The sequence below is a fragment of the Nannobrachium achirus genome (assembly GCF_963921795.1).
Source record: "Nannobrachium achirus genome assembly, chromosome: 9".
Classification (NCBI taxonomy): domain Eukaryota; kingdom Metazoa; phylum Chordata; class Actinopteri; order Myctophiformes; family Myctophidae; genus Nannobrachium; species Nannobrachium achirus.
The window spans coordinates 34220699-34243202 of record NC_137818.1 but is presented as its reverse complement, the minus strand read 5'-3'; the positions used below and the strand labels follow the sequence as shown (position 1 = coordinate 34243202).

The 22504-nt window shown below is 42.0% G+C and overlaps 1 protein-coding gene across 1 annotated transcript; it reads right to left on the bottom strand.

Moving 5' to 3' along the window:
- Positions 1-2456: 2456 nt before the first annotated feature.
- Positions 2457-14211, bottom strand: csrp1a (cysteine and glycine-rich protein 1a). Its single transcript, XM_080734308.1, has 6 exons — positions 14007-14211; positions 5571-5680; positions 4124-4292; positions 3743-3872; positions 3533-3629; positions 2457-2771 (listed from the first exon to the last, which is right to left on the bottom strand). Exons 2-6 carry the CDS (start codon positions 5677-5679, stop codon positions 2695-2697), a joined length of 582 nt encoding a protein of 193 aa, XP_080590434.1. The 5' UTR covers position 5680; positions 14007-14211; the 3' UTR covers positions 2457-2694.
- Between the last annotated feature and the right edge of the window lie 8293 nt (positions 14212-22504).

The window sequence follows — 22504 nt, the reverse complement described above, 5'->3', positions numbered from 1 at the left end:
GAGTGCCCATTGGGCAGATCTCTATGCCCATATATGGTGTTCCATGTTGGAGTGCCCGTTGGGCAGATCTGTATGCCCAATTGCCCATACATGGTGTTCCGTGTCCAGGCCAGTCTGTGATGTCAGAGTATGACGTGATGTCAGCATGCAGACAGGCGGTTACCATGGCGGCGAAACTGTGTAGTATCAGTGATGTCAGCATGCAGATGGTCAGACAGACATTCGCTAAATTAATGGTTAGATATTACATTTGTGATTTTTATTGATTGTCAGATTTCTCAGATACATGTAGGGGGGGAATAATCTGTCCACGTTTTATGTGTTTACACACAAGCGGTTACTACAAGTCATTTTCAACGGAAGCCAACTGACATGAGGCTACAAACTTTTATGAATGAAACGCCACATGTCGCTGTGTGACAGACGTCACGTGGCTACAAAACAGTTGTTGTTGAGCTGGACTCAACTTTCTATCAGACCAAATGACGCAGTGAAGCGTCAATCAATAATATAGCATGTTTTTGTTTCACCATTTCCACTCCCTGGCTATTCTCCCTCTGTTCCGTTCTGTGAATGGAATAAAAAAACTCATTCTTGGTGTTTGCCAGTTTCCTATGTTATTTAGCCCTACCCTAGTACCCTTAACATTTACACAGTGTGGCTTAAGCAACAACACTTCAACTGCAACTCTGCAGCAATGTTTGTAAATTGGCCACTCTCGATCTGTCCCTGCCACTGTACTGTATGTATTAGCTGCTGCACAGGGTAGATGCAATCATAATTGACTAAGGATACTTAATTATTATTATTTTTTAATTAAAGGGGAGAACCATTTTCTATATTGAACTATGTCATTAATATACCTTTGAGTTGTCATGTGATGCCTAGAACTGAAGGATTGATTTAGTTTTTTTTATTGTAAAGTACACAGTGATGACAGCTTTGCAAAAGGGCCCAGTACTACAGACCAGACCCGTCACAAAAGGGCCCAGTTTTTTACATTGCCCTTAAGCCTGATTTATACTACAACTATAGTTGCGTGCGTCGCAATCTATTGTGTTGTGAGCTTGTAGATGAGCTATTGCTCGTGTGCAACACAATGTGCAAGATTCATCCAAGTATAAATCGGACTTTAGTGTCCTGGTCCAATCCGGCGCCACTGATCTGGGCCAGTGGGAGAACAGAAGAGGAACCCGGAATGAAGTCTTGGGGGACTTCATTTTTCTCTGCTCAGATTTGTAATTCCCTATTAGTTATTGTCCTAAAATTCAGCAAGTTTTCATTGTGATACTGGGATGGAACAATAAGCGATATTATCATTTATTGTGATAAACACTCACGATAATCGTATCGCAGAGATTTAATTTATGGTGATATCATCCTCCGTCATGCACTGGGATCAATTCAACTTTTATTTGCCGAGCTGCATAGGCCTATCTGGTGGGATCAATTCACCTTTTATTTGCCGAGCTGCTAGATTCTGCTAGATTCACTTATAGTCACATCAAGCTGATGATTCCCTCATCCTCCTGTTAGATTTTCATATTGTCCCATCCCTAGTAGTGATAATGATAGATGTGTCATCATACTAGGTTAGATCCACTGATCCAAGCCGGAACAAAATCGGTCGACTGATCATTAAAATAAACACCAGCCCTGAGAATGCATAGGGCCCACCTATCTGACACCATAACACAGCAGCAGAAAGGCTGGTGTGTCACTGTAAGTGGTCAGATAGGTGGGCCGTGGAATACTTTCAAGATTTTCAAGTGGGCCCTGATTCAGAAAGGTTTGTCGTATTTCAGCGTATTTCAGCGAAAGCTTTCCCCACAATAACGAAAGGACTCTTAGCATAGAGCCCTGAGGGACACCACTCAACCATATGGGGTTTAAGTGTTTAAGCATGACTCAAACCAGTGTAATATACGGTGCCAGAAAGTCCCAGCTAACTCAGATCTGCCAGACAAGCCAAGGTGAGGGCGAGGGTGGTGAGGTGTGTAATGCTGTAATTGGCCTGACGCATGCTTGTCATACTGTTACGAGGGGGAAGGTTGGTTTTGGTTCATCACGTCATTGTTATGAATGGAATGACTCCAGTACATGGTCCTTCCTTGGAATGTTTATATACAATCTCACTCTCACAGTCTCACATGCTTCTACATAGAGATACAATCTCTCTCCCTCTCTCTGTCTCTCTCTCAGTTTCTCCCAGATGGGGTGACAGTCTCTGAGAGAATGGATGTAGTTCCATACACAGCCAGAGAGAGAGAGAGTTGTGTTTACATGATACAGTACATACACTGATATGTAAATGCTGACATGGGATGAGGGAAAACAATGATATCGTCATTCTGTTTTATTGTTATCATGCTCATGTTCAGAAAGCACATTATATTCATGAGAAACTTGCGATAGTTGTTGTACATGTTGTTGAATTTACAGACGGTAGCCTCCTACAGAGCAGTGGTAATTACAAAAACAGTGTTTATATGTAAGAAAGTTGTTAAATCCTAAAGCATATAAATGATGAATCACAAGAACTGTGAATCAAGCTGGGGTGGTTTAGGTCCATGATGTGCTCTTGTTTCTAAATATGATCATGTTGTTATGGTGTCCCTTTGTCCTCCTCAGGTAGGTGATAGTAGTGCAATATTTATAGAAGTGGTGTCTGTCTGTCTGTGAGGATGTCCTTTACTACTGAGCATGTGCCAGTGCTCCAGCACCTTGCCCATAGCCAAATCCCTTGGGACCAAAGTTCTTGGCGTAACACCCTGGAAGAAGATGAAAGGTGAGGTCATGATGATATAAAAAGTTGCATTCCTGACATTACCTGTAGTTGTCAGATCCTCAGCGCTTTCTACAGCTTAAGCTTTACACAACAGGAGGAATTCCTTTGATACCATGCAAGTTGCAATATCTTAACAGTAGCAGTAGGTGGCAGCACATACTTTATGCATACAGTAATGTTGGTGTACTGACATTTCTGAGTAGACTATTATATTAGTGCAGTGGTTCTCAACCTGTGGGCCGAGACCCCCCTGGGGAAAATGATTTTGGGGGTCCCTAGATGATTAGCTTAATGTGCAACATTGTTTTCTCACTCAACAGTAAACAAACCAACCAACATACAGTATACAAGTGTATACAGCGTATCTACACATTTCTTAAGTGACAATTTAACACTTTTAAGACCTTTTTAATTGTCAGTAATCAACAAACTATACAATAAAAAAAGATAAATAATTGTCCAAATTGTCAATTAATACCTAAGAAAGAGCCAAAACTTGTGAAAAGCTCTCTACATGCTCACAACGCTTGTGAACATGTATATCAGCTATTTTCACAATTATCTGTTGAGCAGAGTCAAACTAAATCTAATGCCTCAACTCTTATAACTCCAAGTTCTTGTCAGGATGGGAGGGTCCCAAGTTCAAATATGATTATTTTGAGGGGTTGTGCCCTGAAAAGGTTGAGAACCATATAGTGCATTGTACGACATTGTAGAGGTAGTGTCGTGATAGTGTTATGGTACCTTTGCAGTAGATTTCTCCATCCTTGTCAGCTAATGTTGTCGACTCTAAGCCCTTCCCACACAAGGCACAGCGGAAACACCCGTTCTTATGCCATGACTATAAGTAAATAGAAAAAAGATAAGATAAGATGTGTGCATGTGCACTACATTTGAGCATAATGCTCTACTACTGTATATACAGTACATGTGCATGCAAACGCGTGTTCTTACACTCCCAGCTCCAATCACTTTCTCAGCAGCATAGACGGCCTTGCCACAGCGCGGGCAAATGTCTGAACCCCCAAACCTCTGGGCCATCTTGGATTGGTTTGGGTTGTTGGTGGGACGATGAGGAGCAGGCCTGAGAGAGGGAGAAGAGAAAGCTTGGGAATTCTAGGCTACAGAACAGAATGAGAGGTGTGTGTGTGTGTGTGTGTGTGTGTGTGTGTGTGTGTGTGTGTGTGTGTGTGTGTGTGTGTGTGTGTGTGTGTGTGTGTGTGTGTGTGTGTGTGTGTGTGTGTGTGTGTGTGTGTGTGTGTGTGTGTGTGTGTGTGTGTGTGTGTGTGTGTGTGTGTGTGTGTGTGTGTGCGCGCGCGCGCATGCGCTACTCACTCTGTGTGTGTAATGCCCAGGGACTCTCCTTTATCCATGCTGAGTGTCCCTGCTCCCTGGCCGTACCCATAGCCTTTTGGTCCATATTTCTTCCCATAGCAGGATTTGCAGTAGATTTCGTCCATGTGAACGGCTACTGTAGTACTGTCCAAGTTCTTTCTGCACACCACTACACGCACGCACACACACACACACACACACACACACACACACAGGTCTCAGGTCTGTTACCCTAACATTCAAATCGTGTTTTTTGGGGGCCCACTTGCAATATTCTCACGGCCCACCAGTGGCACAGGTTGAGAACCAGTGCCTTATATGGAATGAGTGTTGAAGTAATATGAATATGTTCTCATATGAATTCCATCACAAGAACAGCCAGTTCCCCTCACGCACGCACGCACGCACGCACGCACGCACGCACGCACGCACGCACGCACGCACGCACGCACGCACGCACGCACGCACGCACGCACGCACACACACACACACACACACACACACACACACACACACACACACACACACACTCCCTGCCACAACACAAACAAGTCCACTCTCAACTCCATGAACTCACATTTTTTAGCTAATGAATCTTTGGGAAAAAGAGACCAGGCTGTTTCATGTCTGAATAAACCCATGTTTTATATACTTTCTACCCTTTAATTATCCTTCACCAACCCACTTTTTAAACTGATCATTCATTTTATTTTTCCTATAGTACTTGGCCGTACTTTCTAACCACTGAAGCCACATACACGTCATCGTACCACAAATGGGGAGGGAAAATGCTGATCTACAAGCTCAAAACACACCATGATTTGATGTGTTGTGAGCTTGTAAATCTGCTTTTGACATTTTGGAAACACATTTTGCCTGCAATGACATGGAACAAATAGGGATGCCAGGTGGTTACATTGAGTAATTTGCCATGTAGCCCAAATAAAATCAGAATTATTTATTCTCTGCACGTACAATTTGCACATACAAGGAATGTTATGTGGTGATGTTTCATTGTTATTAGATTGTTATACATAATACATTCTCAGAAAAGATGGATAAGCATAACTATTATACATACAAAATCAGGGGTCTTCAACAGGGGGTCCACAGAGTTACTACAGGGGGGGTCGCTAAATATTTGTGTGATAGGATTTTTTTAACCACTTGAACCCTAGCATCCCTTGCATTCTGAGGAGAACCTCTGCCAAAAATAGCAGATTTACAACGCCTCGCAACACAATTTTGTACAATATGAAGTGCTTCTCTCAGCTAAGGGGTCCTTGGCCTGAAAAATGTTGAAGACCCCTTTATTAAATTATGTAGGAACAACATGGAAACTATGGAAGTTCATTAGGTACAGTATGAACATAGTGACCTGAATGTAGTGTGTGGCTAATTCAAAGGTCACGGCTAGTGGTGACAATGACAGGAAGCAGTTACTCACTGCACAGGAAGCAGGACTTGTGGAAGCTCCTCCCATCACACTGAACCTCTTCAGCGAAGTAGACTGTCTTCTGACAACAGCCACACTTGTTTCCTCCTCCCAACGGCATCCTGGACACACACACACGACACACACATACATACACATACACAACGTTGAAAATGTAGTTACACATTGATAAATTAATACTGAGGATGGATTTCGGGTTTTCCTGGTACACTTTTGGACGTGTGTGTGTTGGTGAAGGATAATTAAAGGGTAGAAAGTATAAAAAACATGGGTTTATTCAGACATGAAACAGCCTCTTTTTCCCAAAGATTCATTAGATAAAAAATGTGAGTTCATGGAGTTGAGAGTGGACTTGTTTGTGTTGTGGCAGGGATTGTGTGTGTGTGTGTGCCGCATGCGTGCGGCTATTAAACATCCATATTTGGTTGTATCTAATTGTGGTTACGTCAAGCCATGGGCAGACTGTAATGTTCTGCTCAGTCATTGAGGGTTAAATTGTAGGATCACTGAAAGTGTCGGAAAGAGAAGTGAAACAGGACAAGAAGTCCAAGTTTAGTGCTGTACAGTAGTTACAATTTAGGCATCTAGGCAGAGGAACTTACAAAGTTCAAGATCAGATTAAATGCCATAAGTAACTTGGATACCAGGCAGGACAACATCAGAACTAGTGTCAACAATAACATTCTTAGCATTTGTGGGCAAGCAAACATAAACGTTAGTGAAAGTATTGCAGATAAAGTAATTAAAGGGTGAAAGCCATACTTTATATGACTTGCTGGCTGCAGAGTATAAGCTCAAATCTGTGGTCGGGTCGGGCTGATCCCTGGAATCCGGCCCACATCTACCCAGCGTTTTCCAGCATGACCCTCCCATTGCATTCTTGCGATGTGTGTCTACATCCACATTCCTGTGGGTCTGCAGTAAGCCTGGCTCCCACCTCCCTGCCCGCTACGCTACCTTTTCTGTTATGTGATCTCCTTTGCTTGTCTAGACCAGTAGTTGACAACCTGTGGGTCGGGACCCCCAGATGACAATGAAGTGACAATTTAAGGACTTTTTAATACAAAAAAGAGAGAGAGAAAAAAAAGACCATTACAGCATCAAAAGTAATCAACAAACTATGCTACAAAAACTGAAACATTGGACAAATTGTCAAAGTATAAGAAAGAGGCAAACATTTTGAAAACAGACGATCAACAAGGTTAATATTGTGAAATATTTTCACAATATTTATCTGTGGAACCGCGTCAAACAATGCTTCGAGCAACTCTTAATTCCAAGTGATTATCAGGGTGGGGGTCCCCAGTTCAAAATATGATTATTTTGGGTGGCACAGCCTGAAAAGGTTTTCAGTGGTTCTCAAACCTTTTAATTCCAAGAACCCACATTGCTCCCACGTTGTTTACAATTGGCAACATTTGTAGACGCTCAGAGTTACAGAGCTGTAAGGGTTCATTTGGAACCCCCTCAATGAACCCTGAGGGTCCTCATGGACCCCACTTTGAGAGCCACTGGTCCAGACTCCTTACAGTTTAAGCCTGATTTATACTTCATTGACCGTGTTGTTTGCTTAAAATAGTTGAATTGATTGATATTTTTATTTGATAAAAATGCATATACATAACATGTTTTGTACATATCCGTCAAAAGAATAAAACACAAAACGGTTCAAGAGTTTGAACTGCAACCTCAAAATATATCTGTCAGGACCTCAAATCCACGTAGGACCCATGAGCAGAACACAAACACTGGAAACAGTGAGTAAGCTTAAAGCAGACTTTATTTGGCAAAACGTAACTTAAAGTACAGCATTCTAAGGGAAAAAAACAACACTCAGATAACAGATAAATGAGAACTGAAGGAAAGTCAGCACGGGGTAAATATAGACTGCATGGGAATGATCAGACCAGGCACAGGTGAACAAACTCTTTGGATCGAGGCACTGGGGAAATGGGGGTGGCAGTGACAGTGGCCAGTTTTGGAAAGAAATACTTTTTTTCTTTTTTCTTTTTTTTTACTGAGGTGGGTTAGAATGGGGTACAACTCCTTAGCCAGGTATTTATTTATTTATTTGTTTTGACAAATTTACCATAAAAGGTCTTGATGTCAGAATGACAGTGATTGAAGCAGTATGACTCATGTTTCTTGGCTTCTTTTTCCCCCTATTATTCAGAGTCAGAGAGAAGAGATAACAAACATGTTCATTTTTGGGGCATAACGGAGAGTGAGGGAAATTAACATGACCTCAACTCTGTCACAACAAGGTATACATTTAGCAAATGTATATGATGTTATTAGATTATATCGTGTGAGAATGTGCTCTTTGTGTTTATATTTTTTGATCTATAGTATACTGTTCACTTTCAATGGTTTACTTTTTACATATGAGCTGGTGTTTTTACATCTCAAACTTTGAGAGTAGAAATATTTTTACATGTTTGTAAGCTCTGTCCCCACTCCCCACCAACTCTCCATAATTGCCTATTTATTTCCAGTTAGAATCTTTTCCCTACATTTATCTAAATAGAGCATTAAATTAATTTCTCCCTTTGACCATCACGCTTCTTATACATGTGCATTTGTTGGAAACCAAACTCAGTGATTGTGAGTGGGATATGCAGACACAAAAAGCTTGAGACATCCAACTGTTGGATGCAGGCTGCTTTTGTAAGGCAATCTAACTATGCCAGGGACCAATATTTTGCATGCTTGATGAAGGTCTAATGTACAACATAAAGTAACAGTATTATGTTAGTCTCTAGTTTTTCTAGCCATGTCTGTGTCAAGGGTTTACTGTACCTGACACATCTTGGTTAATTATTATTCTGTCGTACCAATATTGTACACTCATAAAAGTACAACGTAATATCAAATTAGAAATTAAAGATTTAATTAATAGCAGATCTACAAGCAGATCTACAAGCTCCCAATGTGATTTGATTACATTTTTCAGTTGATTAGTTTGCTTTGCTATCTCGAGGGGGAGAAGAAGGCTGACCTACTGTACATTGACTAGCTCTGGCCTCACAAATACAGAGCAGCTGCACAATTTACAGTATGCCTGCAGGTAAATTGTGATACTGTGTCTGTTGTAAGGATACACAATATGTTTTAAGCTTATCAGACATGTCAGACTTATCAGTGTCCTTGGATGTCTTTTTACCGTAAATTTCCCAAACGACATGTGCTCCATTCTCACCTGGCTTCTCACCAAGTAGTACATATAAAGAAGGTCCCTAGCTATTTGCTCTGTTCTTCTCATCATGAAGCGTGTTACAGCTCACCTAGTGCTGCTGTTCTGCCTGTCTGGGGCATGGGCTCAGGAAGAGACTGCAATTGAAATGGCAGAGACAACAGGCCAAGAGACGGACAGGCTGACCACCAACCCAGACATATGGACAGAGCTGAAAGACCTCAGAGACATGGTCCATGTCTTAGGGAGCACTGTGGTGGAGCAGAAGGTGGAGCTGAGGAACGTGGAGGCCAGGCTGAAGGAAAGTGAGAACTTGTTTGACGATCAACAGTTTGAGCTCAGAATGACCAAGAACAAGGTTGAACAACTGGAGAAAGACAAAACAGGTATTTGCACGCATGTGACGCATGTACAGACAAGACACAGGCAAGACAAGCACTACTACTACAAGTACTACTTTCGGTGCTCTTTGTATTGTAACGGGAACACCGTTCTTGGTGACGTCACCAACAAGTGCGACCTATAAATAACAAGGCGCAAGTTGTCACCTCGACACAGTGCCAACTTGCCCACCCACACACATAATTATAGACAGCACTGAACAGCACCGAAAGTAGTACTTGCGCGCTCTGCTGGCACACAAGTAGGTCATATAAGGCCATGAGTGCACAAGGAGCAAGTTGGCACCTTGACAAGAAATGACAGTCCTTTTATAACAGCTTGCACCTTGTGGAATCCACTGGGAACTGAATTCCGTCTTACCATTTAAATTATCATAATATAAATGGTAAAGATAGGCTGTCTGTGTTACACACGTGACACAGACAAGTGGTACAGGCGGTCTCAGCGATGTGCCCATATATGGTGTTCTGTGTCCAGGCCAGTATGTGACGACAGAGTACTGTAGACAGATGGCAGACAGACAGCCATTCCGTAAATTAATTGCGACCGCAGTTTACTATGAGAAACGTCACAGTTTGTGCTCTGACATCACGCTCTGGCTTCACTGTGATGTCACACAAACAGAATCCCTTTCATGCAGTTCCCTGATGTCATCAATATTAATGATGCCCAGTTAGAGAGATCCCTGTGATGCCAGGGGGACCAAATCCCTTTTATGCCCATATATGGAGATCCCTGGTGTCCACATCCCTGATGTCCACATCACTGTGGCGCGACCTCGCCCGCTTGTCGCCCTGAGGCGTCTTACTGTACACTTTTTTATGGTCTATGGGTTTGTCACTCTGACATCATGCTCTGATGTCACTGTGATGTCAGGGGAACCACTCTTAACAGAATGGGTTTGCCGCTCTGGCTTCACTGTGATGTCACACTAACAGAATCCCTTTTATGCCCATATATGGAGTTCCCTGATGTCATCAATATTAAGCCCATATCAAACAGTACTTCATATGGGAATGCCAATATATGGAGGCTACATCGGCTACATACCACACTAACAGAATCCATATATGGCATATCTCCATATTCAGTACATGGATCTCCATATACTGTATGGGTACATAGGGGTCTCCATATATGGGTAACTGGTCCGAGTGGTAGCGTGTCGCTGTTACTACATGTAATCTTTTCGACACCCGACGCTAACCCTCCGGTCGAAATGATGAAAAGCAAGATGAAATGAAAGCAAGATTTCCCCCGTCCGAGTCGCATGTCGCCCTGAGGCGTCTTACTAGTAGTATATATTACTAGTAAGACGCCTCAGGGTGATATGCAACCTCGCCCTAAAGGGTGAGATCGTGCCAATTCTTGGCCATCTGGCCAGTGATGTATATCGGGCCAGTTACCCATATATGGAGACCCCTGCATGATAGTTAACAATGTTATTGCGACCGTAGGTCGCAATAACATTGTTAACTATCCCCTGGGGGACCCCCAGGTCTAATTTTGCCCTGCTCCTATCTGCACAACCGTTGCCCCCATCCATGCGACATTTTGCACACACACTCCTTACCTGTCAAACTACAACCTCCAAGGACCCCCGGAGCTCCAGGGACCCCCAGGACCCTGGGGGACCCCCAGGTGTAAAAAATGACCAAATGTGCAAAAATGACCAAATGACCACCCCAACGGGGCTGCTCACGGGGAATTCCTGGGGACCACCCACTCCTGGTGCTCCAGAACGGATGCAAAAGTGGTGGCGCCCCCAGTGGAGGACCCCCTCCACTGCAGCTCACATAAAATGCCGTAACTCCTACAAATTTTGCCCTAAAATCACGAAAATCACTACACAGCATGTCTACACTCATGTCATCAACATGGATCAGGAAGATTTAGGAAAAACAAATTTTGGCCCTATTTGTGTTATCTCCCGATTAGGGAGTCTTACTGGTATGGGCAAAACATGCCCATATATGGCCCATATATGTGCATTCCCAAATATGGGCATTCCCAGATATGTCCTATTGATGACATTGGGACAGGGATCTCCATATATGGGCATAAAACGTATGTTGATTAGTAAAGACAAGCTTTTTATTTTATTTGATCCTTTATTCATAATATGTATCCATATACATACAATATATTTTATGCCCATACATGGAGATCCCTATCTGAACCAGCCACACAGATATGGGCCATGTCTTGGCCATCTGGCCAGTGATATCGGTGACATCAGGGATCTTCATATATGGGCATAAAAGGGATTCTGGGGAATACCCATATATGGACTTTTACATATGTGATGTCACCTGTTATATCACCTGTGATGTCACAGTGACAAGGGAACCAACCCATAGACTGTAAAAATGTGTACTGACAGACACACACACACACAGACAGACAGACAGACAGACAGACAGACAGACAGACAGACGGAGACAAGCTGCGACATTTCTCATGGTAAACTGTGACCTTCGGTCACAACTACTAATTGTGACGTCAGAATCTCTTGCAAAAAGAAGGAGATTCTGGCGTCATAGGCTGTCTATCTATTGACCAGCTTTACATGCTGGTAAAAATTTCATATTTAAAAACTTGGTGACCAAGTGAAAATCTGAACATTTCCTGAATCTGTGTCATTTATCATAGCTTTGGAGGCCAGACTAACGACCAGCGAGAAGGAGATGGCAGAACAGAAGAACGAGGTGATGGCTCTTCAAGTGGAGTTGAATGGCACCGTTATGGATGTGGACATCCAGAAGAAAAAAGTAGAGGACTTGGAAAGAAGGATTGCAGGTAGCGTTTGTTATGATGATAATGTAAAGTTAAAGAGATTGCACTCTTTAGAGGGCATGCCTCCATATACCATGCAGTTGTCAAGATATGCCATATGCACCATGAATGATTATGTAATATTTCCTTTGCCCTTGATCCTACAGTATGGCCTAAAGTTCATACCAGCCAAGTATCATGAAAATCTTAACATCCATTTAAAAAAAAAGATTGCTAACAAACACTCTGCTCCAGACTGTAATTCTCAATCAATCAAATCAATCATATTATTGCCACTGTGATGAATGAGGATGTGCTTTCCTTACAGAGACACCTAAAGTGGCTTTCACTGCTGGTTGGACTACAGGAAATGTTGGACCCTTCAACACTGAAACCACACTGATCTACAGTGCAGTCCATGTCAACATTGGCTCTGCCTATAACAAAAATACAGGTGCAGTACTGATGCAGTACATTTGTTGAGTATCTGGTCAAGATTATTGGCAGCCCTTGCATTTTATGTAGGTAATTTTGTTTTTATTTTTCTGTAAAGAATAGGCCTATATACATTATAGATTTGTATTTATTTATAGATTCTTAAACACCAGGCACTATAACTATAATTATATTGTTCACCATTGTCTTTGTTGTAGTTGTGGTGTGGACCTGCCATCCACTTGAGTTAGAACTATTTTTTTAACTATAGCTTTATAGTTAAAAGTACTTGGTGTGGGTTTGATCCTACTGTATAAGCTGCTGTAAATCAAACAGAGCTTTTTTCTTTTTTAAGTCTTGTGTTGTCTTGACCTAAGCTGTTTAATTAATGCTCCTTAATGATTAGGCTATATATATTTTTTTCTGTTGAAGGTGTCTTCACAGCACCCGTGGGAGGAGTCTACTACTTCAGATTCACCGCTTTTGATCATCGTAGTTCTCAGTACACAGGTGTCAACCTTTACCATAATGATAAGAGGCTCATGTATAATTATGAACGTAATGTTGATGGAGGTCACATACACGTTTCTAATGCAATCATAGTGGAAATGAGTCAGGGGGATGTGGTGTACCTGCGTCTACCCTCAGGGTTCGGCATGTACAGTTCTCCTGTTAATGAAAGCACTTTTAGTGGCTTCCTGCTCTTCACTTTATGAGGCGACCCTGAGCTGAGCTTACTGATGTGACATTATGGTAATAATGACGATTACTCTTAATTGTATTAAACAATTCATTCAAACACTACTGAAATTGCACTCTTTATGTTATTGTTGTTATTGAATGAATAAATTGAGCATATTGCGGGATTACTTGCTCAACAGTAGCCTACCAATCTCTCAGGACCGTTACACATTACAATCTATTTTGAAAAGCTAGATAAACTATAAATTATATAGGAAAAACCCTACCAGGAGTGTTAAATAACAGTGAAAGACCAGGAAGGTGTGTTAATGTTTGAAATAAATCAGGAAGTGATGTGTATGATTGTGATGTGAACGCCACTGTATTTAATAAAACTGACCAGTAATCAGCATTGTGGCAGAGAGAGATGTTACCCCTATAGGCCTACTCCTACAAACTTAAACCCATACAGTAGGACCCACAGTAATATGTTTTGTCAGAATATGTGACAGAGGGAAAGCGACTGAGCAAAAGTAATCAAGGTTTAGTGTGGTTCCACTTCCTACCTGTGGTGGTAGAAGTTCTTTTACTTAACTAAAAGTATCATTACCACCATGTCGAAATACTCAGTTACAAGTAAAAGTCCAGTATTCAAGTAAAACTACATATTGGCATCAAAATATAAATAAAGTGCCAAAAGTACTTTTAGTTGACCTTGTACCAGTGAACTGTACTATAATGAAACTGTACCTTTCTATGCAAACTTCTAATAAATTCTTCAAATCAAATCAGTGGAGTTAAAAGTACAATATTTGAGTAAAAGTATTGAACATTGGAAATACTCCAGGAAAGTATAAATAAATAGCTCAAAATTATACTAGTACAGTACTTGAGTAAATGTACTTAGTTACTTTACATCACTGACATTCACTGGTGCCTACCTGTGAAGTGAAAATAGTTTCAGGGCTGTTGGAGGATTGACTCCCAAGTCCAAGCGGTCCTAACAGTCCAGTGTAGGTAGATCAGTTCCAGTCTTTGGTGAGGTTCAGTTTGTGTGGAAGAACCCAAGTAGCTTCTCTTTGTCTCTTTGAGACAGAGATTCTTGTTTCGATAGCAGCAGTGTCAGTCTAGTCCCTAACTTGTCTAAACGTGATGGTCAGAGAAAGAGTGCCTATACGTGCCTCTGTGCTCCAGTTCCAGATGTGAGAGGAGGGTGGAGTCTTGCGGGTGTTGCTGCTTCCCTCTGTAATGTTACTGCTTCCCTCTGTAATGTTGCTGCTTCCCTCTGTAACCAGAGAAAGAGACAGCACAGGCTGTGAATGTAGCTCTAGAGAGAAAGAGGGACAAAGAGTGGACCGACTTGGGGGATAAATGTGGAAGTAAAAGCCTTCTTTGTGAAAGACTTGCATATAAGATATGCCTAATGGGTGAATGCCAACACAGCAAGTGATACAGAGAATTACAATGTAAAAGCAAATAAATGGAAGTGGAGGTAGATGGCGCCATGCGTGCAGGGCAGAGTTCCTCTCCCCTCCTCCTCCTCTAAGTCCAAGCTAATGCTGGGTTCTGGAAAAGAATGTCATGCAGCACTGATATGAAATGGGAGTATGAGGAAAACAGGGTGAAGCTGAAAGTCTTTGAGGCATTTATTATACAGTTAGTTTTTAGTTCTCCCATGTGCAGCCTGTGCTACCCCTGGAGAACAATGCACAGAAGACCTCATACGACCTCATACCTGAGCCTTTAGGTCAGTGGCTGTCAAACTTTTAATTTCAAGGACCCCCATAACTCTGAGAAAGGAAACTACAAATAGAACTTTCAAATCAACTTGAATAATTTAGCTGAGGACCAACTTGAACCCCCTGGGGGTCCCCGGACCCTGCATTGAGAACTACTGTAGTGCTTTAATTAGGTCTCATCATATCAACAGGACTATTAAGTACATTTCCATACTGGATTCCATGTTGGATTTTGTTGTTGCATTTGTTTTTCTCACCACAGAAGTTACCCACATTGACTTGAGCAGTATGAGGCAAGTGGTCGATATATTCTGACATTAGAGATGAGTGAGATGACGGACTGTGATAACCTGTCCTAGGGCCTAGGAGAGAGATTCTGGAAAAGAATGCCACTGATGTGAAATGGGATGGGAGTATGAGGAAATGATGATCTTGATCACATGATCTTTAAACAGATGAGGCAATTAAATCAGACATATTGTTTTCCCTCTAATAAACACAACTCAATTTCACTTTTGCACCGTGACCTTCATGGCCTTTAGGGTATCTTAAAATTACTTTCAAACATCAGTTCAGTTGAGTGAATAAGATAGTCCTCTACATTATAATGGGTTCTGGTTTACCTCTAATGCCATCATGTGGCCATTCTGGGTACTGAACAGAAAAATATGCCTACATTGCAAATACTTTTTTATTTAATAATATAAATAAACTATGGATGGATTCATTATTTCCCCCTTTTCCTCTCTGATTTACAGTGCCTACGGCACTTGGCTGTTCACATGCCTGCATGGCAAAATGTTTTTGACACATGTTATCTAAAGTGATATTTCTTTGTACTCAGGGTTTTGAGAGCACCCGGGACAGTTTTTAAGTTGCTTGATTCAGTATTTAGACATTTTAGATAGCCTATGGCTATTTGATATACATTTTATGTAGAAAATGTAGTTCTATTCCCCCCATTTAAGCTGGAGTACCACCATCATAGCAGAAGAGGGCACCATCATACCTTTTTGCCTTGTTTTCACAGCAGAGCATTTCCATTGTACCAACACACTTTGGGGACACCACCTCCTTTTTTGTGCAGAAACAGTAACTCGGTTTGGCTCCTCCCCTTTCTTAGTCCACTTCCTGTCTTGCTCAGCCTTGTTTATCTATGGTTTATCCAACAACAACATTGCATTCATGGCAGACTTGGCAGTGGCAGTGCCTTGAGCCAAAATGCACAAAAGCAACTGTTTGCACTTGTACCTCTTCGCAGATGAGTAAGCCTGGCTACGCGAGGCTACTCTGGACCAGAGCTACGGTTTGACCTAATACCTGTCCTCCACTCCACAGGTTTTTCCACATGGCGGAGTTTGACCTTAATTAGTGTAATGGGTAAAACCTGCTTTGTCGTGTCAATATCTGGCTGCAGTTTAGTTTAGGTCTAGTAGTAATAAAATAACACATGTTGATATCTGGTATTGACAGATGTGTGTGTGTGTGTGTGTGTGTGTGTGTGTGTGTGTGTGTGTGTGTGTGTGTGTGTGCCCTCTGATATCATCTCACAGACTCAGCACCACTCCTGAGTGCCTCATCCTTCAGGTAAGCAGCCTACTGCAACAAGCTGCCCTAACTATCAGAGAGGTATTTTTTCCTCTTTCTTATATTATTTAACAATTTGGGCAATGTGTGACCAGTTTTTATAGCGTATTAAGAGCATTAGCATTTAGGCTAAAAGGTGTGAATCCCAAACAGTTTTTAAGTTGCTTGAGTCAATATTTATATATAATTAAAAAAGAAAAAAAGATTTTCATTCTGAATCCGATAAATAGGAACTTAAAGTATATGTTATTTCACATAGCCCACCCATCTGACCTCTTGAGATTTTCAAGTGGTCACACATGCATATCTCCTTGTGTGGGCCGTTCTGTCTGTGACATGAGCTGTGGTGATGCTGGTCTCTGCATACTTTATGACGTTAGTCTCGTACTCATTTGGACATCTTGTGTTCCTACAGACACTAGCTCTTACCCGTTCAAAGATATGAGCTCTGAAATGATGTGCAGTGTGTGGGTTATGGGGTGTGCACTGTGCACACAGTATATGAGGGATGGAAAGTAACTTAAACTGGTGCTTACATGATAATATGTAGGAGCATCAATGTAAGAAATACCCGTTTCGTTTAATGGCTACAGAGAAACTGTGTACCGATCTGCATGATTTTTGGACAACATCTGTAACAGGGCAACATCTGTAGCCTGAGCCCAATTCCAACCATTACTGACAATCCCAAAACAACATCCTCATATTACAGTAGATTATTTGATTATTGTTTTTATCATAGTTCCACTCCATCCTCTTAACAGAGATTGTGTCTTTATGTTCAGGAACTACACATCAATCTCAGTTTCCTCTGGATTTGTTGGTGCCAAAGAATGGAGACTGCAAGAGGGAGAGGCCTTACATTTTTAACCAGGTAGTTTTATTACCATGTGTGATACGATAAAAACATAACGAAGCCTACACACCAGAATAATAATAATTATTTGTGGATAACATTCAGTTCAGTTCATTATAGTGCCAAATCACAACAACAACAGAACATTGTCTTACCCTGAGCAAGCATCTTTTGTGATAGTGATAACGAAAAACTGTCCCTTAACTGGAAGAAAAGTCAGGCAGACCCACACTCTAGGGTGGGCGGCCGTCTGCCTTGACACATGTCAGAGAGAGAGAGAGAGAGAAGAGAGACAGAAAGGGAGAGAGATACAAGCAAAAGCAACAATAGCAGCAGTAATAACAGTAGTAGCAACAGAAGTAGTAAGAGTTATGAGAGCAACAATAATAGCAGGTACAAAAGAAGTAGGCCTATAACATAATAAGAATAATTGTCAATATACTAGCTTAACATAATAGATAATGGTATAGTATAACACAGTCTAATAATAATAAGCATTTGAAGATTGTTTGAGTCAACAGTCTGGCTCGAGAGACTGAATTAACAGTGATGAATCGTGAATTTACAGTGTGGATTGTGGTCACACAGATAAACAAAAGATCTAACTGGGGGTCCTTGGAATTGAAAATGTTGAGATCCTCCACTGATCCTTATTTTTTCCTTCTAAATGGCCCCATATGTCAAATGCACTTACATAGTCCTCTTACAGAGACATACCATTGTTTATAAGCCGCCCAGTACAGTGGGGAAGTTTTAAGTTAAAAGGGATGTGAATCACCTTAGTGGACACAGTCACACCCATTTCCATAACAAGTCCTACTAATCTAGGTCATGGCAATAGTTTAGAGGCAGGGAGTTGACATGTGTGTACATGTAGAGGCCTTTGCTGTGACTGCCACAAGTCTACAGCCTATATGCCTACAAAAGTGCCATGCAAAACAGCAGGGAGTGTCAGTCCTAGGGTTCCAAAGAAGGAAAAAACCCAATGCAAAAAAAAAGAGAAAATGACGAGGGAGGAGGGACACACACCACTGTAAATGCAAAATAATACTTTTAATGTCTTCAAACAGTTATTTTGTACAACTTTCGTTTAAGCAAATGAACACACAATTTGCTGACTACTCAGCTATGAAACTCTTCCTCAGGCAGGCATGCTGCCTACAAAAGTCAGTTATTTTAAACACTGCTGGGAAAGCACTAATTCAGGGTGTTTGACTACTTAGGATGAGCACTGCAGTCTGTACAATGACATACTCTATATCAGCTTGTTATCTACTGGAATCGTCTGGAAAATACAGTGGCGCCGATCAGAGCATTACGTCACGGATGCCAAGTTGTTAGTGACATTTTTTGCACCCGATAATATTACGTCTGTCAACGTTTTGTTTGTGAAATTTTTGCACCCTTTAACGTTATGTTCGTGATGAGCACATCTGCCCACATGACAGTTGTAATAATAAGATATTATACAGTGATTCTCAACCTTTTTCATTTCGAGGAGCCCCATGTTTGACATGCACCAGTCCACAATTGATCCCTAGCTGTTACCATTTTCTCTCGGACCTCAAGCTGTTATCTCCTTTGTGTGAATTTAGTACACACAGAGTACAAGTGGGCCCAAATGGACGAGTCCATTTGTTCTTTCTCAGAGTTACATGACCTGACGTTGAGAACCAGTTATCTACAGTATAAGCCTTTTGTTTATTATTTATGATTATCATTTTAGTGCTCCTAGTCTTGTACGTTCATTTCCCATCATTTCCAGTGTTCCTCAGTGGCAGATCAACAGCATGTTGACCACTCCCACTCCCCCCTCCACCCCTCCTCCAGCCCATGTGGGGACAGACAGTGGCACAAGTGGCCTATTGTGACTGAAGAGTATTACCCCGAGGGGGACAGCATGGCCTTGGGGACATCAGCAGATTAGCTATGACATTAACCCCCCCATCAACCCCACACACACACGCCGCACACACTGCTACCCATAATCCCTCAGTCACTTCCCGTTTCAAGAGCATGACCGCTGAGACAAAGCAACAGATCATGTGGTTGAGTGTTTTTTTTTTAGTGTGTGTGTTTTTGTGTGCATGGGTTCAACATATTCTGCCACCCAGGAGGAGTTGAAAGGACAGACGGGTAACAGAGGCCAAATGTCAATATTTTTGTGAGTATTTTGAGGTAGGCACTTCTGTGATTGTATTTTCACGTACAGTACGGTTGAAGGATGGGGAATGTGTGAGAGAGAGAAAGGGGGAGGGGGGAGGGGGGGGGGTCAAAGCTGTCTATTATAGCATATGTGCGTCCTGTATTCTGTGGGGGGAGGGGACATGTCATGTTCGTTATAGTTTACAGTGCGTATTGCAAAAACAGCACTCATAAATCTCTCATGCCTGGTTGAGCAGCTGAAGTATGCATTGATTAGAATTGCACAGAGGTACTTGTTTACAGTACTTGCCCAGACCGCCTCCCCTAAGGGTTCCATGCAGCCAGTCATTGTACTGAAGAATCAATACTGTGTATGTGATCACTTCAGACAGAGAGCTCTTACGCTGCGTGCAGGGGTTCTCAAAGTGGGGTCCGGTGACTCCCCCAGGGGTCCTTGAGGGGGTCCCCAGCAAATGTTAGTTAATAAAGCACTCAAATCAGTTTAACCACTTTTACTCTGTTGTATTCATTAGCTATTAGAAAATCTTTTTTTAAGCTAGTTAGCTTCAAAAAAATCTTGAAAAATAAGGAAAACTAATCAGACATTTTAACAACACAAATCTTGTATGGAGGACACTGGCACAAAATGTTTTCAGGTGGGCATCCGTGGGAAAACACTTTATTATTGTGGGTGGCCATGTCATGAAAAAGTATGCGAACCACTGCTATAAATACGATTGTGTTTTCTCTTATTGTTTTATTTAAGCTGTTGAATGAATATAAAAATGTATGATCTTTCTCTTATTTCGAGCCTCTTAACCCACATGGATTCCTGTTGAGTATCGCAGTCTTTATAAAGCATTCAGCCCCCATCCCTGGGGGGGTTAGAAAGCAGAACTGTAAAGCCAGCACAGCAGTAATATGAGAGTAACAACAGAGACAGAGAGAATGGGCTCGGGGACGGAATGTGGATCGAAGATCTGTGTGGAAATGAAACTGACATTAAAAATAAGAGAAAATAAGAACAGGTGCCGTGAGAAACCAGAAGCGAGATTAGATATGGGTGCGTCTGGGACAGAGCTATCACAAAAAAACAAACAAAAAAGCAATCAGATCCTGTTTTCTGTGGTGACCAAAACATCTTACATCATTAACCATTTGAACCCCAGCATCCAGATTCTGGGGGGAACATTATCTAGAAAAATGTCTATCGACTTGTAGATTAGCTTATTTTTGGCAAATAGATTTTGACTAGACGTAGAGAGTCAATAGTCAAAGTACAGTTGTAACTCAAGTCCGATTGTGAGAGGTTTTAAAGGTCTTATGACATCAAATGTAATTATTTTTTTATTTTGAGGCTTTTTTCATGTTTCCTGACCTCAATTACAACAAAAAGTTTTTCTCTAATCTGTATTTTTTTTAATTACTAGGTTCAGAAAAGTGAGTTCATTTGCCTCTGGACGTATGCATTCAATGATGCATTGGACCGATGCAAACACAATGTAAAGTAACAGCAAAGGTGATACACCCTCCCCTGGATGATGATGCGTAAGTCCAGAGACAAATGAACTCACCATTCTGAGCCTAATTATTCAAAAAACTACAGATTACAGAAAAACCGTTGAATGTTGAAAGGTCAGTTTTTTTTGTTGGTGTAATTGAGGTCAGGAAACATGAAAAAAAGCCTAAGAATAAAACAAATCTAAATTTGATGTCATAAGACCTTTAGATAGTTATGGTGCTTCCCTCTCCTATAGTGTCAAAACAGACCACCACGTTCATTAAAATCTCACAAACACAAAAACCTGGTCCATCTTAGGTACCATGACCTTTGTATCAATGTGTAATTTGTATCAGATCCATGGCGTCTCGAGGTCCAGAGAGAGAGAGCCGTGTTGGTCTCAGCTGTGTCTTTGTATCTTTTATCACCATTCCAGTATTACTGCCTCTGCCTCAGGTCAATAAACAGTTTCAGATGCTATGATACGGGGACACGGAGAGCTGGGTAAACACTGGATCGATGGGATGAGCCTTTTTGTAGAGTGTTGTTTACGAGGAGAGATGGGATGGCTGCGTTCAAGGTCACATCAGTGGCAACTCCAACGTCCCTCCTCGCGTTTGTATAAGGTGGGATGACACATCGGTGACACGTGGCCATGTCATTGTTTCCTTAAATGATCGCCCAGTCCTGTTCCCCTTCCCTTATCTTCTCTATATTGTTTATCTATATTTCTTTCTTTCTCTCTCTCTCTCTCTCTCTCTCTCTCTCACTTGACGTGTCCTTTGGGATGTCTTTTTTTTTAGCATGTACCTAATACGGACGCATCAGGTGTGTGTGTGTGTGTGTGTGTGTGTGTGTGTGTGTGTGTGTGTGTGTGTGTGTGTGTGTGTGTGTGTGTGTGTGTGTGTGTGTGTGTGTGTGTGTGTGTGTGTGTGTGTGTGTGTGTGTGTGTGTGTGTGTGTGTGTGTGTGTGTGTGTGTGTGTGTGCGCGCGCGCACACGTGTGTGTTGCACGTCCTTAGCATACTCTGTTTTCCCTGACTACAGATTGTAGTTTGAAAGCAGGTTGATGGGTCAGACACGTGGCCACATATCTTTTAATTAACACCTGTCAGACACGCGCACACAAACACACACGCATGCACGCATACATGCACACGTGCACACACACACAATAACAGAAGGCACGTGCGCAAGTGCACGCAGGCACGTTTTCTCATCCATCTAATGGATCTGTCTTTGCTTTAACTGAGCTCATATTTCACTCTTTAGTGAGGGAAGGAGCCAGGCCAACAGGTCCATTACGGAGAGGAGAGGAGAGGAGAGGAGAGGAGAGGAGAGGAGAGGAGAGGAGAGGAGAGGAGAGGGGAGGGGAGGAGAGGACGAGACGGGAATAGAGCAGAGGATAGAGGACGGGACGGGACAGGAGGGGAGGGGAGGAGAGGAGAGTGGGTTAGTAGAATTGCATAGGGAGATGGGGAAGGTGATGAGGAGGGAGAGGCACAGAGAGAGAGAGAGAGAGAGAGCAGGGGCGGGGATACGGATGCAGGCGTACTGCGGCAGCAGCACAGCGAGGTGACGTTATGGCCGATTGGCGAGAGAGACACACATA

Bases quoted from the DNA above. Each gene is read 5' to 3' on its own strand.
- csrp1a (XM_080734308.1), bottom strand. From the start codon at position 5,679: ATGCCGTTGGGAGGAGGAAACAAGTGTGGCTGTTGTCAGAAGACAGTC. The intron at 3,873-4,123 runs GTGAGTAGCGCA...TCCCTCTCTCAG, and splicing joins CTGGGCATTACACACACAGA to GCCTGCTCCTCATCGTCCCA. The intron at 2,772-3,532 runs GTACCATAACAC...ATCTTCTTCCAG, and splicing joins TGGAGAAATCTACTGCAAAG to GGTGTTACGCCAAGAACTTT.